The sequence below is a fragment of the Coregonus clupeaformis genome, chromosome 11 (genome assembly GCF_020615455.1).
Source record: "Coregonus clupeaformis isolate EN_2021a chromosome 11, ASM2061545v1, whole genome shotgun sequence".
In the NCBI taxonomy this organism is placed as follows: domain Eukaryota; kingdom Metazoa; phylum Chordata; class Actinopteri; order Salmoniformes; family Salmonidae; genus Coregonus; species Coregonus clupeaformis.
The window spans coordinates 32611455-32628383 of NC_059202.1; the positions used below are offsets into that span (position 1 = coordinate 32611455).

Below are 16929 nucleotides of genomic sequence, written 5' to 3' on the forward strand. Positions count from 1 at the left end.
GTTGAGGCTCGCATCTACTACAAGACCATGGTGCTTGCCTACGGAGCTGTGAGGGGAACGGCACCTCCTTAACTTCAGGCTCTGATCAGACCCTACACCCAAACGAGGGCACTACGTTCATCCACCTCTGGCCTCCTAGCCCCCCTACCTCTACGGAAGCACAGTTCCCGCTCAGCCCAGTCAAAGCTATTCGCTGCTCTGGCACCCCAATGGTGGAACAAGCTCCCCCATGACGCCAGGACAGCGGAGTCACTGACCACCTTCTGGAGACACTTGAAACCCTACCTCTTTAAGGAGTACCTGGAATAGTATAAAAGTAATCCTTCTCCCCCCCCTCCCCCACCCACAAAAAATAAATAAAAAAGTGGTTGTCCCACTGGCTATCATAAGTTGAATGCAACAATTTGTAAGTCGCTCTGGATAAGAGCGTCTACTAAATGACGTAAATGTAAATGTACCTGTGGATGTATTTCAAGGCCTACCTTCAAACTCAGTGCCTCTTTGCTTGACATCATGGGAAAATCTAAAGAAATCAGCCAAGACCTCAGGAAAAAAATGGTAGACCTCCACAAGTCTGGTTCATCCTTGGGAGCAATTTTCAAATGCCTGATGGTAGACCGTTCATCTGTACAAACAATAGTACGCAAGTATAAACACCATGGGACGATGCAGCCGTCATACCGCTTAGGAAGGAGACGCGTTCTGTCTCCTAGAGATGAACGTACTTTGGTGCGAAAAGTGCAAATCAATCCCAGAGCAACAGCAAAGGACCTTGTGAAGATGCTGGAGGAAACAGGTACAAAAGTATCTATATCCACAGTAAAACGAGTCCTATATCAACATAACCTGAAAGGCCGCTCAGCAAGGAAGAAGCCACTGTTCCAAAACCGCCATAAAAAAGACCGACTACGGTTTGCAACTGCACATGGGGACAAAGATCGTACTTTTTGGAGAAATGTCCTCTGGTCTGATGAAACAAAAATAGAACTGTTTGGCCATAATGACCATCGTTATATTTGGAGGAAAAAGGGGGACGCTTGCAAACCGAAGAACACCATCCCAACCGTGAAGCACGGGGGTGGCAGCATCATGCTGTGGGGGTGCTTTGCTGCAGGAGGGACTGGTGCACTTCACAAAATAGATGGCATCATGAGGAAGGAAAATTATGTGGATATATTGAAGCAACATCTCAAGACATCAGTCAGGAAGTTAAAGCTTCGTCGCAAATGGGTCTTCCAAATGGACAATGACCCCAAATATACTTCCAAAGTTGTGGCAAAATGGCTTAAGGACAACAAAGTCAAGGTATTGGAGTGGCCATCACAAAGCCCTGACCTCAATCCTATAGAAAATGTGTGGGCAGAACTGAAAAAGCGTGTGCGAGCAAGGAGGCCTACAAACCTGACTCAGCTACACCAGCTCAGTCAGGAGGAATGGGCCAAAATTCACCCAACTTATTGTGGGAAGCTTGTGGAAGCATACCCGAAATGTTTGACCCAAGTTAAACAATTTAAAGGCAATGCTACCAAATACTAATTGAGTGTATGTAAACTTCTGACCCACTGGGAATGTGATGAAATAAATAAAAGCTGAAATATATCATTCTCGCTACTATTATTCGGACATTTCACATTCTTAAAATAAATTGGTGATCCTAACTGACATAAGACAGATTTTTTACTAGGATTAAATGTCAGGAATTGTGAAAAACTGAGTTTAAATGTATTTGGCTAAGGTGTATGTAAACTTCCGACTTCAACTGTATATATGTGTATATATATATATATATATATATATACATACATACATACATACATACATACATACATACATACATACATACAGTACCAGTCAAAAGTTTTAGAACACATACTCATTTAAGGGTTTGTCTTTATTTTTACTATTTTCTACATTGCAGAAAAATAGTGAAGACATCAAAACTATGAAATAACACACATGGAATCATGTAGTAACCAAAAAAGTGTTAAACAAATCAAAATATATTATTTTTGAGATTCTTCAAAGTAGCCACCCTTTGCCTTGATGACAGCTTTGCACACTCTTGGCATTCTCTCAACCAGCTTCATGAGGTAGTCACCTGGAATGCATTTCAATTAACAGGTGTGCCTTCTTAAAAGTTAATTTGTGGAATTTATTTCCTTCTTAATGCATTTGAGCCAGTCAGTTGTGTTGTGACAAGGTAGGGGTGGTATACAGAAGATAGCTCTATTTGGTAAAAGACCAAGTCCATATTATGGCAAGAACAGCTCAAATAAGCAAAGAGAAATTGCAGTCCATCTTTACTTTAAGACATGAAGGTCAGTCAATCCGGAAGATTTCAAGAACTTTGAAGGTTTCTTCCAAGTGCAATCGCAAAAACCATCAAGCGCTATGATGAAACTGGCTCTCATGAGGACCGCCACAGGAAAGGAAGACCCAGAGTTACGTCTGCTGCAGAGGATAAGTTCATTAGAGTTAACTGCACCTCAGATTGCAGCCCAAATAAATGCTTCACAGAGTTCAAGTAACAGACACATCTCAACATCAACTGTTCAGAAGAGACTGCGTGAATCAGGCCTTCATGGTCGAATTGCTGCAAAGAAACCACTACTAAAGGACACCAACAAGAAGAAGAGACTTGCTTGTGTCAAGAAACACGAGCAACGGACATTAGACCGGTGGAAATCTGTCCTTTGGTCTGATGAGTCAAAATGTGAGATTTCTGGTTCCAACCGCCGTTTCTTTGTGAGACGCAGATTAGGTGAACGGATGATCTCTGCATGTGTGATCCCCACCGTGAAGCATGGAGGAGGAGGTGTGATGATGTGGGGGTGCTTTGCTGGAGACACTGACTGTGATTTATTTAGAATTCAAGGCACACTTAACCAGCATGGCTACCACAGCATTCTGCAGTGATACGCCATCGCATCTAGTTTGCGCTTAGTGGGACTATCATTTGTTTTTCAACAGGACAATGACCCAAAACATACCAGGCTGTGTAAGGGCTATTTGACCAAGAAGGAGAGTGATGGAGTGCTGCATCAGATGACCTGGCCTCCACAATCCCCCAACCTCAACCAAATTGAGATGGTTTGGGAAGAGTCAGCCCGCAGAGTGAAGGAAAAGCAGCCAACAAGTGCTCAGCATATGTGGGAACTCCTTGAAGAATGTTGGAAAAGCATTCCAGGTGAAGCTGGTTGAGAGACTGCCAAGAGTGTGCAAAGCTGTCATCAAGGGAAAGGGTGGCTATTTGAAGAATCTCAAATATAAAATATATTTTGATTTGTTTAACACTTTTCTAGTTACTACATGATTCCATATGTGTTATTTCATAGTTTTGATGTCTTCACTATTATTCTACAATGTAGAAAATAGTAAAAATAAAGAAAAACCCTTGAATGAGTAGGTGTGTCCAAACCTTTGACTGGTACTAATATATATATAGTATCTCACAAAAGTGAGTACACCTCTCACATTTTTGTAAATATTTGAGTATATATTTTCATGTGACAATGCTGAAGAAATGACACTTTGCTACAATGTAAAGTAGTGACTGTCCCTTCAAAATAACACAACACACAGCCATTAATGTCTAAACCGCTGGCAACAAAAGTGAGTACACCCCTATGAAGTTGGTCCCCCCTTTGCTACTATAACAGCCTCCATTCTTCTGGGAAGGCTTTCCACTAGATGTTGGAACATTGCTGCGGGGACTTGCTTCCATTCAGCCACAAGAGCATTAGTGAGGTCAGACACTGATGTTGGGCGATTAGGCCTGGCTCGCAGTCGGCGTTCCAATTCATCCCAAAGGTATTCTATGGGGTTGAGGTCAGGGCTCTGTGCAGGCCAGTCAAGTTCTTCCACACCGATCTCGACAAACCATTTCTGTATGGACCTCGCTTTTTGCACGACGGGCATTGTCATGCTGAAATAGGAAAGGGCCTTCCCCAAACTGTTGGAAGCACAGAATCATGTAGAATGTCATTGAATGCTATAAGATTTCCCATCACTGGAACTAAGGAGTCTAGCCCGAACCATGAAAAACAGTCCCAGATCATTATTCCTCCTACACTAAACTTTACAGTTGGCAAAATGCATTGCAATCCAGTTGGCAATATGCAACCCAGATTCGTCCGTCGGGCTGCCAGATGGTGAAGTGTGATTCATCACTCCAGAGAATGCGTTTCCACTGCTCCAGAGACCAATGGCGGCGAGCTTAACACCACTCCAGCCGACACTTGGCATTGCGCATGGTGACCTTAGGCTTGTGTGCGGCTGCTCGGCCATGGAAACCCATTTCATGACGCTCCAGACGAACAGTTCTTGTGCTGACGTTGCTTCCAGAGGCAGTTTGGTAATGAGTGTTGCAACCGAGGACAGACGATTTTATGCGCTACAACACGCAGCGGTCCCATTCTGTGAGCTTGTGTGGCCTACCACTTCGCGGCTGAGCCGTTGTTGCTCCTAGACGTTTCAACTTCACTATAACATCACTTACAGTTGACCGGGGTAGCTCTAGCAGGGCAGAAATTTGACGAACTGACTTGTTGGAAAGGTGGCATCCTATGATGGTGCTACGTTGAAAGTCACTGAGCTCTTCAGTAAGGCCATTCTACTGTCAATGTTTGGCTATGGAGATTGCATGGCTGTGTGCTCGATTTTATATACCTGTCAGCAACGGGTGTGGCTGAAATAGCCAAATCCACTAATTTGAAGGGGTGTCCACATACTTTTGTATATATACATATATATGTCCTCCCCTTAGCAGCCTATGGGTGGGGGGGGTCTTATAATTGATAAATTATACACAATCAGTGGCTTAGCTTTAGGCAAGTAAACCATTAGCGCTCTTACTAACTACTGGCACCACACAGAATAGCCGACACCACTGCACTTAAGCTGCACAAAAGCTGATGTGATTCAGTATCTGGATTTATACCCTTTCTCCCACTGAGACCTGTAGGTCATACACAATATGGAGGTAATGCCTCTATTGTGCCATTATACCAGAGGATATGACTAGCTTAGCCCGGGTACCAGTCTCTTTAGCTAACATTCCACTCCTTGCCACTCCTTGTTATTGCCAAAGACAAGGCAATGGCAAATTGACATTTGTCAATGACAAGGAGTGGCAAGGAGTGGAATGTTAGCTAAAGAGACTGGTACTCAGGCTATGATGTCTAGCTAGATTTACCACACCATTTCCTGTGTGTCAGTGCTGTACAGAAACACAAAACCATGAGCAACTTCAAAAGAAAGCTGTGGCTATAATGTAATGTAATAACAAATGAATACCATTTTAATTAATCATGATTCTGCTGGAAATTGACATGCCTACCGCTCAAATAGGGAGGACATACAGAAGTTAGGACCATGGTATTGTGAATCAGCATAGTAGGGGCCTACAATATAGTAGTGTGGTATGGATGAAAATGAATAGGAACACTTTATGTTGTTCGAATGCCTGTTTTCTATGAGCACACACCTTTCCTTATGTGCCAATTACAGTACATGCAGCATTGCCAAGCTGGCAGTACAGTGCTGTACATCTTAGTGAGTAATCCTTTAGAGCGTGCTGTGTAAGTCCTCAGCAGATGATCTATGGGACTGTTAGTATCTGACTCTACCAAAAAAACACTCCACAACAGGATGCTTCTATTTACAAGACAGTAAACCATTAGTGACTTTTCAAAGATGTTCGTTGATGCCAGTGGGTAGAGTCTCTGAGTAAAAGGCAAACAACCGGTGAGTATTGCCAGGAGAACTGTAGCGCAGATCTTTTCACTTCCAACCACGTTTTAGTCGGCCACTCTACAGAGAGGGCCAGAAACAAAGGCCCTGATGAAGGCCGTACCCCCAGTCTGGCAAAGCACTTTGACAGAGCTGATCTGGATATGTCTTCAGCCACTGTCAGTTAACCATTTCCTGATCTGGATAAATGTTTTGCACCCCGCCATCTTCCCTGCCCCGCACAAACAAAAACACATTTCAAACATGGGAGGGATCTGAATCAACTGATACTGTTAATAGGTAAAGTGTGGGAATGAACGTGAAAAGCAAAGTGTGGTACAATAACATGTATTTGCATGGAAAAACAATTACAAACACAGGTGCGTGAGCAGACAAACAAACATAAAGTAGTGAAAAGGTCAAGGGTCTTTGGTGTCTGGAACATCACTGTAACAGGATTGTTCTGTTTAGGTTCACGCCTACTGTCCACCAGAGGAGGCTGGTGGGAGGAGCTATAGGAGGACGGGCTCATTGTAATGGCTGGAATGGAGTAAATGGAACGGTACCAAACACATCAAAAATATTGAAAACACATGTTTGACTCAGTTCCATTTATTCTATTCCAGCTATTAAAATGAGCCCATCCTCTTATGGCTCCTCCCACCACACTCCTCTGCTGTCCACACTGACAATTAGCTAGAGTCCAAGTCCAGGTATGAAAATGTAATGCTGAGATTCATGGCCATGTGATTAGCGGTAGGCCTATGGTGAAATATCTGCCTTGCTGAACAGTAGTGGTGTTTTCAAATGCTTTCTGTTGTGCACATATTGGCTTATGTTATTATAAAGCCGAACAGGTTATAATTCAAGACAGACAAATCACAGTATGGAAGCATGCAACACAACACCAAACACATAAAGGCCCAATACAGCAATTTTTATCTCAATATCAAATCATTCCTTGGTAACAATTAAGTATGTTACTGTGATTGTTTTCAATTAATGCTGCAATATGTAACTTTTTGGGCAACCTGACCAAATTCACATAGAAATGTGAGTTATAGATATGTAATTATTATTGAAAGCAAGTCTCAGAAGCGGTAGGTCTGTTCTATATGCACTCTTTCTATGTTTCCCGTTTTTAAGTATAGTTTTTGTGCGTCTTTTACTTTCGGTTTTGTACACTAGCTTCAAACTTCTGAAAATACAATAGTTTTGGTTATTGAAAATATATTTCACAGAGGTTTAGATGGTACAATGTGTCACGCCCTGGCCTATAGAACTCTAGCTAGTTTGGTCAGGGTGTGAATATTCTAGGTTTGTATTTCTATGTTTGGCCGGGTGTGGTTCCCAATCAGAGGCAGCTGTCGCTCGTTGTCTCTGATTGGGGATCATACTTAGGCAGCCAGTTTTCCTGCCTGTGTTGTGGGATCTTGTTGTGTTCCTGTTTAGGCTTGTGTGTTAGCCCTTTGGACCGTCACGGTTAAGTTTGTTATTTTGGTTACTGTGTCGTGTGTTTATTAGTTAAATAAACATGTACGCCTTTCACGCTGCACCTTGGTCCGACCCTTCTCTTAACGTACAGTGGTGCGTGTTCCCAGTCCGGCCTGGCCTGTTCCTGCTCCTCGCACCAAGCCAGTGGTGCGGGTTCCCAGTCCGGCCCTGCCTGTTCCTACTCCTCACACCAAGCCGGTGGTGCGCGTCGCCAGTCTGGCCCGGCCTGTTCCTGCTCCTCGCACCAAGCCGGTGGTGCGCGTCGCCAGTCCGGCCCGGCCTGTTCCTGCTCCTCGCACCAAGCCAGTGGTGCGCGTCGCCAGTCCGGCACGGCCCGTGCCCGTGTCACCGGTGCCTGGTCTGGCACCGGTCAGCGGCTCCACTTCGGAGCCAGAGCAGTCCGCTCCACCGGTGCCTGATCCAGCTCCGGTCGGTTGCTCCACTCCGGAGCCAGAGCGGTCTGCTCCACCGGTGCCCAGTCCAGCTCCGGTCAGCAGCTCCACTCCGGAGCCAGAGCAGTCCGCCCCACCGGTGCCCAGTCCAGCTCCGGTCAGCAGCTCCACTCCGGAGCCAGAGCAGTCCGCCCCACCGGTGCCCAAGCCAGCTCTGGTCAGCGGCTCCACTCCGGAGCCGGAGCCGCCACCAAGGCTGGAAGCCCACCCGGACCCTCCCCTATTCAGTCAGGTTTGTGCGGCCGGAGTCCGCACCTTGGGGGGGTACTGTCACACCCTGGCCTATAGAACTCTAGCTAGTTTGGTCAGGGTGTGAATATTCTAGGTTTGTATTTCTATGTTTGGCCGGGTGTGGTTCCCAATCAGAGGCAGCTGTCGCTCGTTGTCTCTGATTGGGGATCATACTTAGGCAGCCAGTTTTCCTGCCTGTGTTGTGGGATCTTGTTGTGTTCCTGTTTAGGCTTGTGTGTTAGCCCTTTGGACCGTCACGGTTAAGTTTGTTATTTTGGTTACTGTGTTGTGTGTTTATTAGTTAAATAAACATGTACGCCTTTCACGCTGCACCTTGGTCCGACCCTTCTCTTAACGTACGTGACACAATGACTCTACACCAGGGGTGTCAAACTCATTCCATGGGCCTAGTGTCTGCTGGTTTTCATTTTTTATTTTCAATTAAGACCTAGACAACCAGGTAAGTGGAGTTCCTTACTAATCAGTGACCTTAATTCATCAATCAAAGACAAGGAAGGAGCAAAAACCTGCAGACGCTCGGCCCTCCGTGGAATGAGTTTGACATATGTGCTCTACACCAATGGAGGCTGCTGAGGGGAGGACGGCTCATAAAAATGTCTGGAATGGAGTATAATGGATGAAATGGAGTGAATGGTATCAAACATATGAAAATCACATGTTTGATACCATTCCATTTACGCCATTCCAGTCATTATTATGAGCCATCCTCCTTTCAGCAGCCTCTACTGCTCTAAACTGAAATAAGGCGAACTATTCCAATTTTAGCAATCAGGAAATGGCGAAGTGATTTCTGGATATTGCACCTTTTAAAATGGTCAAAAGGAAACATAAATAGCTTCTGAGCAAGAGCAATTTCTCAAGCAAGAATTTAGCTAGAACTCTCTGGGAGTGGTCTGAGTGGAGGGGAAAACTAGTTGTTATTGGCAGAGAGGTTTGGGATTCTCTTCCTTATTGGTCTATTAACTAATTTACCGCCTGGTGATGTCACCAGGCAGGCCAAAAGTCCATCCCACCAAAACAGGCTGAGATTTCAAGAGATCTTTTCAAACCGTTCTTACACTCAAAGGTCATTATCATAATTTTTACAATTTCACAGTATTATTCCAGCATCACAGTGTAGAAATATACAGTTGAAGTCAGAAAATTCCAGAAAATGATGTCATGGCTTTAGAAGCTTCTGATAGGCTAATTTTCATAATTTCAGTCAATCGGAGGTGCACCTGTGGATGTATTTCAAGGCCTATCTTCAAACTCAGTGCCTCTTTGCTTGACATCATGGGAAAATCAAACGAAATCAGCCAAGACCTCAGAATTTTTTTTTGTAAACCTCCACAAGTCTGGTTCATCCTTGGGAGCAATTTCCAAACGCCTGAAGGTACCACATTCATCTGTACAAACAATAGTGCGCAAGTATAAACACCATGGGAGCACGCAGCCGTCATACCGCTCAGGAAGGAGACACGTTCTGTCTCCTAGAGATGAACGTACTTTGGTGCGAAAAGTGCAAATCAATCCCAGAACAACGGCAAAGGACCTTGTGAAGATGCTGGAGGAAACAGGTACAAAAGTATCTATATCCACAGTAAAACAAGTCCTATATCAACATAACCTGAAAGGCCGCTCAGCAAGGAAGAAGCCACTGTTCCAAAACTGTCATAAAAAAGCCAGACTACGGTTTGCAACTGCACATGGGGACAAAGATCGTACTTTTTGGAGAAATGTCCTCTGGTCTGACTAAACAAAAATAGAACTGTTTGGCCATAATGACCATCGTTATGTTTGGAGGAAAAAGGGGGGCGCTTGCAAGCCGAAGAACACCATCCCAACCGTGAAGCACGGGGGTGGCAGCGTCATGCTGTGGGGGTGCTTTGCTGCAGGAGGGACTGGTGCACTTCACAAAATAGATGGCATCATGAGGAAGGAAAATTATTTGGATATATTGAAGCAACATCTCAAGACATCAGTCAGGAAGTTAAAGCTTCATCGCAAATGGGTCTTCCAAATGGACAATGACCCCAAACATACTTCCAAAGTTGTGGCAAAATGGCTTAAGGACAACAAAGTCAAGGTATTGGAGTGGCCATCACAAAGCCCTGACCTCAATCCTATAGAAAATGTGTGGGCAGAACTGAAAAAGCGTGTGCGAGCAAGGAGGCCTACAAACCTGACTCAGTTACACCAGGTCTGTCAGGAGGAATGGGCCAAAATTCACCCAACTTATTGTGGGAAGCTTATGGAAGGCTACCCGAAACATTTGAGCCAAGTTAAACAATTTAAAGGCAATGCTACCAAATACTAATTGAGTGTATGTAAACTTCTGACTGTGATGAAAGAAATAAAAGCTTAAATAAATAAATCATTCTCTCTACTATTATTCAGACATTTCACATTCTTAAAATAAAGTGGTGATCCTAACTGACCTAAGACGGGGAATTTTTACTAGGATTAAATGTCAGGAATTGTGAAAAACTGAGTTAAAATGTATTTGTCTAAGGTGTATTTAAACTTCCAACTTCAACTGTATATAAAACACAGGAAAATCATGTTTATGACTGCACTGGGCCTTTAAAAGAGATATCGCAGAACATAATATGCAATACGGTTAGAGTCCACAGGAGGCTGCTGAGGGGACAACTGCTCATAATAATGGCTGGAAAGGAGCAAATGGAATGCCATCAATCACCTGGAAACCATGTATTTGATACCATTCCGCTCCAGTCATTACTACGAGCCCGTTCTCCCCTATTAAGGTGCCATCAACCTCCTGTGGGTGAGACAATATTGCTTACACACAGAGGCATCACTGAGAGATCCCACAACAATGGGAACCTTAATCAAACTGTGAAGCCATTAAAACACTATTGGGTAGATAAGTAATCAAACAGAATATCTTGCTGAATAGTTCAGTTTAAACCATTACTATGCAGCCAATCCCTCGAGCAAAGCAAACTAGAAGATCGTGGAAGATCATTATCGCTCAGCTCTTTCAAGGAACAATTGCGTAATTTTCTCTAGTAATAGACTTTTCATCTGGGGCTTGACGCTATGCCAGAGGAGTATCCCATCCATGCTCACAATAGGCTAGCTCTGTGAGGGAGTTTACACAAGCTGTACACTGACTGCTATTCTCTACTCATTTTTTATACGCTGAAACATAAAAACAATAAATAAAGGCGTTCAGGGACTTCATGCATGGGTTACCGGAATTGAAATACCTCTTTGTGTTGACATGGAGTATCTGGGCAAAACCACACATAGCACATCTGACAATCCACACCTGTGAAACAGCGACTGCAGAATGGCCTCAGCAGAGGGACACAGTATTTTGTTGATGGCAAAAACACTTGTGATAACGTTTTGAGAATGAGATCTGTTGAAATGGAGGCCCCTGTGCCAACAAGAGGCCCTTCCCACTGTACTGTACATGCAGTAATACTATGGAACTAAGCCAGCTGTATTTGCCATTTATTGCATGAAGTATTTGTCCTGTCACTCCTGTGCTTTCATCATTGTGGGTGTTGCAGTAAAAACATTCCCCCCTAACCTCTTCCCTTGTGTTTCCTTGTCTTTCAGAGTGTCAATGCTCATTCTAAGATGAAGTTATGGAAGTGTGCCGCCATCGCCTTGACTCTCTGTGGTACAGCACTGTCCCTCTTCCTCACTAGAATCATGGTTCCCACACCACCGCATCACTTCCCCTCCTGGGACTCGTCTTCGCCGCGGACATCAGACTCCGCTTCCTCCTCCAACTCCTCTTCCTCCCTGATCGGACGTCATCGCAAAGTGCGGTCGACAGACGGCATCAGCAACATTTTGACAGAATGTAAGCAAAACCGTCATCTTCAGTCACCAACTATTCTGGTCCAGATGTTCTGATTGGTTTAAATGTTCTGATTGACCCTTGCTAAAGCTCTGATATTTAAATGGTCACTAAAGAAAACGTTGTGGTGGAGAGCAGTCAAGGGAATGTACGCTTTTTCATGTGCACTTTTTCATGTGTTAAAATTGGATAATTATGAACCAGTCTTTGTCTGAGGGCCATTATTAGTTTACATGTACAGATAAAGCTAGCATACCTTCACAGACAGAGCATAGCAGCCATCTGCAGCTTACAGCCAGGCAGGGTAATCAAATCAAATGATGTGACATCCGGGGAGCAGATTACTCCATTAAGGTTTGTAGCTTCATCTCATCATACCAGGAGAATTTGCACAATGAGTGTGATAAAACGCCTGTAACCTCCTGATATGGTTTTAGAGGCTATGCAGTATTCATAAGAAAAGGTGTCATAAAAGATTCAGAGATGTAAAATGTCAGTGATGGTCTCTGAGTTTGTCCATTAGGATGGGAATAAGAACATTTTCAGAGAGAGTCCCACTAAGTGGGTCAGTGGAGGCTAGAAATGTGACATCCCTCACCATGTGGTTGAAGAGCCACCTGGCCTTGTGTTAAGACACTGTCCTTACACACTGTCCCTTTGGCTTTGGGCTGGGCATTACTGTCGGTTCTTGTTATCTCTCATTCGCTGATGGGCATTCTATTTTTAAACTACCACAAAGTTGGCCGTAAAACTGAGCGGATTTCTCTAAAGTCATTTTTACTAGACCGAAAATGTCTATACAGTGTCCTTTTGCTGGTCCGGACTCAGAGTGTGACTCTCAAACCATTATTCAGATCATCCAGTAGAGATTTTCTAGGCCAAGTCAAGAGTAAGATCAGCTAGCCTAATCACGTAGCCTAATCACCTAATCTGTCATGCTACTGCCAGGCCATGGGGAGCTCTTCACACGAAACAAATGACTGAATCGCAAACCATTTGGGAAGAAATCACTTTGGGAAGGCCTTTTTCAGTTTAATTTGTGAATGCAAAGAACAGCAAAGTGTCGTTGCTTCAAGACCACCATTGATTACAGTGTCAGTCAGTGCGGCAGGCTAAAGCAGGGCTATTACATGTTGTTTTGAGTGTCTGAGCTTGTAGGGTTTAGTATTTAACAAGCCCCCTGGTGTTTCAAAAGCCTTTTAAGTAAAGGTTGTGTCCTGGAGGGGATAGAATGAACTGTTAATTACAGCTCTATCTAACTTTAGAACAGTATGGTGAGCCTAAGGGGCATAGTAGAACAGAATTGTCAGACAGAGGAGCATAATTTTTTATGATGTCTAATTATCTTGTGAAGTAAATACCTGAAAACATAATTAAAGGGGCAACCTGCGATTGCTACATCAGTTTTTTGACTTTTAAATTAATGATATATAACCATTGATCCTTGAAGAATATAACTTATAAATGCCTCATGAGCTTAGTTCAACTGTCGTATCCCATCAGAACCCCAAATATAAGCATATTTTACTCCATCGTTTGTAAATAATGTAGTTCTAAACAAACACTGTATAGCCTCAAAACATGGCTAAATCTAATCTTGATCTCATGGATGGTAAAGTCCTTGCCTCCATAGCTCTGTCTATGAATTTGAGAGTGGTTACAGTTCTCCTGCCCCATCCCTCAGCTTAAACTGCAGATGCTCCTTTAATTGATATGCATATGCATATGCTTCTGTTTGTATAAACCTTGAGTAGGACCATGTGTATGGAATCACTCTCAATTAATAAAAAGGTGTTGTTTGTCTGTACCCTTGATGCTGTCAACACACAACAATTATGTGATCTCTACAGGCCCATTGAACACAAAAGTAAATCAATTCCCAGGGATTTGTTATTGGACATGCCCATATATATTTACAGGTTCTATTAAGTTTTACCTCATGTTTTGGCAGAATGGTTTTGGTATTTGGTAATCGCTATGGCATGAGGTTCTGGATCAGGTGTCCAAATGCATTGGACATGGGGAAGAAGTTAATTGACTCCTAATGTGTAAATGTGCTGATGTTTAACGTGTTGAACTATATTTGCCAAGTTGCTCTACCTTGTTTACACAAAGACTCAGCCACAGGTGTACCCGACAAATTGCCATGGTCTGAAAGGGGATATTCTATTTCTATAGACTCAGCAGAAAATATTGTCTACTTTCTCTGTCAAGTACATAGCTAGCAGCTGGACTGGCGATAAACCCAAGCCCAATATTTGAACAACTGACTGTTAACATTGGAAAAGGCTCATGTCACTGCCAATGTAGGTGTGCATGTACAGTATGAGAGATACTTTGTCAACTATGAAAAAGTCCTTAGACTATCAGTTTTTGAAACATCACTTAGAAAAAAATCTGTTAGTTTAGACACACCGGTCGTTGATGATAGCCTGATTCTAGAGAACTTATTGTTCACCAAGCCAATGATCCATGCAGGTCAAAAGGATTCAAATGTTTCAATTGTTTGCAGTGAATCTCTACAAACTGGATCAAGGAAAGTCTAAGCTAGCGTTACACTGTATGTCCCAGTACATTTCACAGGTATAGGTGATGTAGCTGTTTTTAAAGGCTGTTAGCTTGTCACATTTCTAGCATTTGAAAACTTGTACCAGCAACTGTATGGATCTTTTATCTTTTTATTTTCCAAACTGACATAATGATTGAGACTGGGATTTCACAGACATTCAAAGCTCTTCATTGTATCACAGTCCATGCTTTAGCTACAACAGATGTATTGTATGGTTCTCATCGTTGTATCTTCCTTTGGCCTAACACCTCTTCATCTCTTCTCTGCAGTCATGTACATGTTCCAGGGTTTTACAGAGGGGGAGCTGAAGCAGGTGATCGGGACTCTGGTGGAGAAGAAGGCACAGCAGGAGGCCAGGCAGAGCAAAAGGACTAAACGGGCTAAGAAAGCATCAAAGCCATGTTCCCTGCGGGAGGTGGAAGTGACTGTCAGTGAGCTGGGTCTGGGCTACCACAGCGACGAAACGCTGCTCTTCAGGTACTGCAGCGGGAACTGTAATGCTAGCCGACGAAACTACGATGTCATACTGAAGAAATGGACAAGGAAAGGCATCTCAAAGAGGGAGAGGAGCCCCTGTTGCCGGCCCAAGGAGTACGATGACATTTCCTTCTTGGACAACAGTAACAGATACAAGACGCTCAATGAGTTTTCTGCTCTGACGTGCGGTTGTGTATAACGCCTCGATGGCGGCCATTTTGACTTCCCAGATACTGTATTGAACATGGGAAATGCAACAACTACTGCTACAAAAACAAACAAAAACAGGAGTGCACAAGAATTGATCCCTACGGTATTATGCCAGGGAATACAGACATTTGAAACTACCATCTATCCTACCATCTGTTAATTTTGTGTTCGTTTTCAAAAGACAACAGCAAATGTTTGTTTTGCTTTCTTTGCCTTTCTTGGGATATTTCTCTGTTGGTTTATACATTGTATGTCCTAGGATTATACATTTGTCATCATGGGGCAATCACAGTTAAAGCAATGATTTGTTGCTTGATTGTGGACTATGTAGCAACGGCTCCACTACCAGTACAAAAGACCAGCTGAGGTATAACTAGTGCATGCTACATTGCAAGTCTGTTCTGATACCACACTTGTAAGAGGCCTGGTTTATTTTTTCAGAAATTAGTGTGTAGAAGTGTGTACATGGAAAGTACTAGAATAAGATAGGGAATGCCAAGGACGACATGTACAGTATACAAAAGGATGAAACCAACATGAAGCTACCACAGTGTGCTTCTCCACAACTTCTTGATCCGCACCATTGATGACGCATGAGGTATCACTAAGGGAAGTCCAATGGAGCAGCAACAACAGTACTAGGAAAGACTACAGGCTTGGAGAAACATGTACAGCAGGCTTCACCAATTATATTATGTGTGTAGGCACTCCTTCATATCACAGGTAATGAACTAAATTATGAAATCTCCAGCCTTCATCAGTAACTATCAAAATCTACCTCATTTATGTTGAACGATAATGGACAACACCCGATATAAAAACACACGTTCATGTTCTTCAACTGCTTCCTCTGTATTCATCACTAGGACCAGACTAAAAGGAGATGTTTTAGTAATAGGTGATAGTAAATACATGAATAGGCCTATACTGGCATATGAAGCTGAAGGGTAAAAAAATAAAAAAAAATAACTAGCTACAGCCACATCCCTGTTGCATGCATGCTAAATAGAGACTGTATGGGAGATTTAGGCTTAATGACAGCAGCTTGTTAATCAAATGGAATGGCTATAGCTGTATAAGCCTGTTCCCGGAAAGAACAATCCAACAGAAAAACAATATGCTATCAAAAATCCCTATCCTTCTACAGCAAGATCACTGTGAGCTCATGAAATATAACTTAAATGGTAATACAGCAATGCAGTCTTGTTTGATCATCTAGACAGAGTGATGCATTAAATGGGTGACTGCTGCATTGTAAATGTGACTGCAAGAGGGATTGTGCTTCAGTTTCACCCTGAATTAGCCTCTGCAAATCCATACCATTTGTGCAAATCCCGCAATAGACTGACTGACCTTAATCCACTTACCTCCTTTATAACTGACTTGGCCAAAAGCACTGAGAAAGGGAGAAATGAGAGAGAAATGCATGCCACCATGCAGCACTAACAGCTATTTTCTGTCACTAGAACACTGGAGATGTACAGTCGTGGTCAAAAGTTTTGAGAATGACACAAGTATTGGTCTTCACAAAGTTTGCTGCTTCAGTGTTTTTAGATATTTTTGTCAGATGTTACTATGGTATACTGAAGTATAATTACAAGCATTCCATAAGTGTCAAAGGCTTTTATTGACAATTACATTACGTTTATGCAAAGAGTCAATATTTGCAGTGTTGACCCTTCTTTTTCAAGACCTCTGCAATCCGTCCTGGCATGCTGTCAATTAACTTCTGGGCCACATCCTGACTGATGGCAGCCCATTCTTGCATAATCAATGCTTGGAGTTTGTCAGAATTTGTGGGTTTTTGTTTGTTCACCCGCCTCTTGAGGATTGACCACAAGTTCTCAATGGGATTAAGGTCTGGGGAGTTTCCTGGCCATGGACCCAAAATGTTGATGTTTTGTTCCCCGAGCCACTTAGTTATC

At 43.1% G+C, this 16929-nt stretch overlaps 1 protein-coding gene across 1 annotated transcript in view; it reads left to right on the forward strand.

Moving 5' to 3' along the window:
• Window positions 1-16540, forward strand: part of LOC121577306 (neurturin-like) — a 41180-nt gene extending 24640 nt beyond the window's left edge. The window contains exons 2-3 of the mRNA XM_041891070.1: window positions 11502-11751; window positions 14587-16540. Coding sequence (XP_041747004.1) covers window positions 11523-11751; window positions 14587-14993 — 636 coding nt within the window. The 5' untranslated portion in view covers window positions 11502-11522 and the 3' untranslated portion in view covers window positions 14994-16540. The remainder of the gene's footprint in view (window positions 1-11501; window positions 11752-14586) is intronic.
• The last annotated feature ends 389 nt before the right edge of the window (window positions 16541-16929 follow it).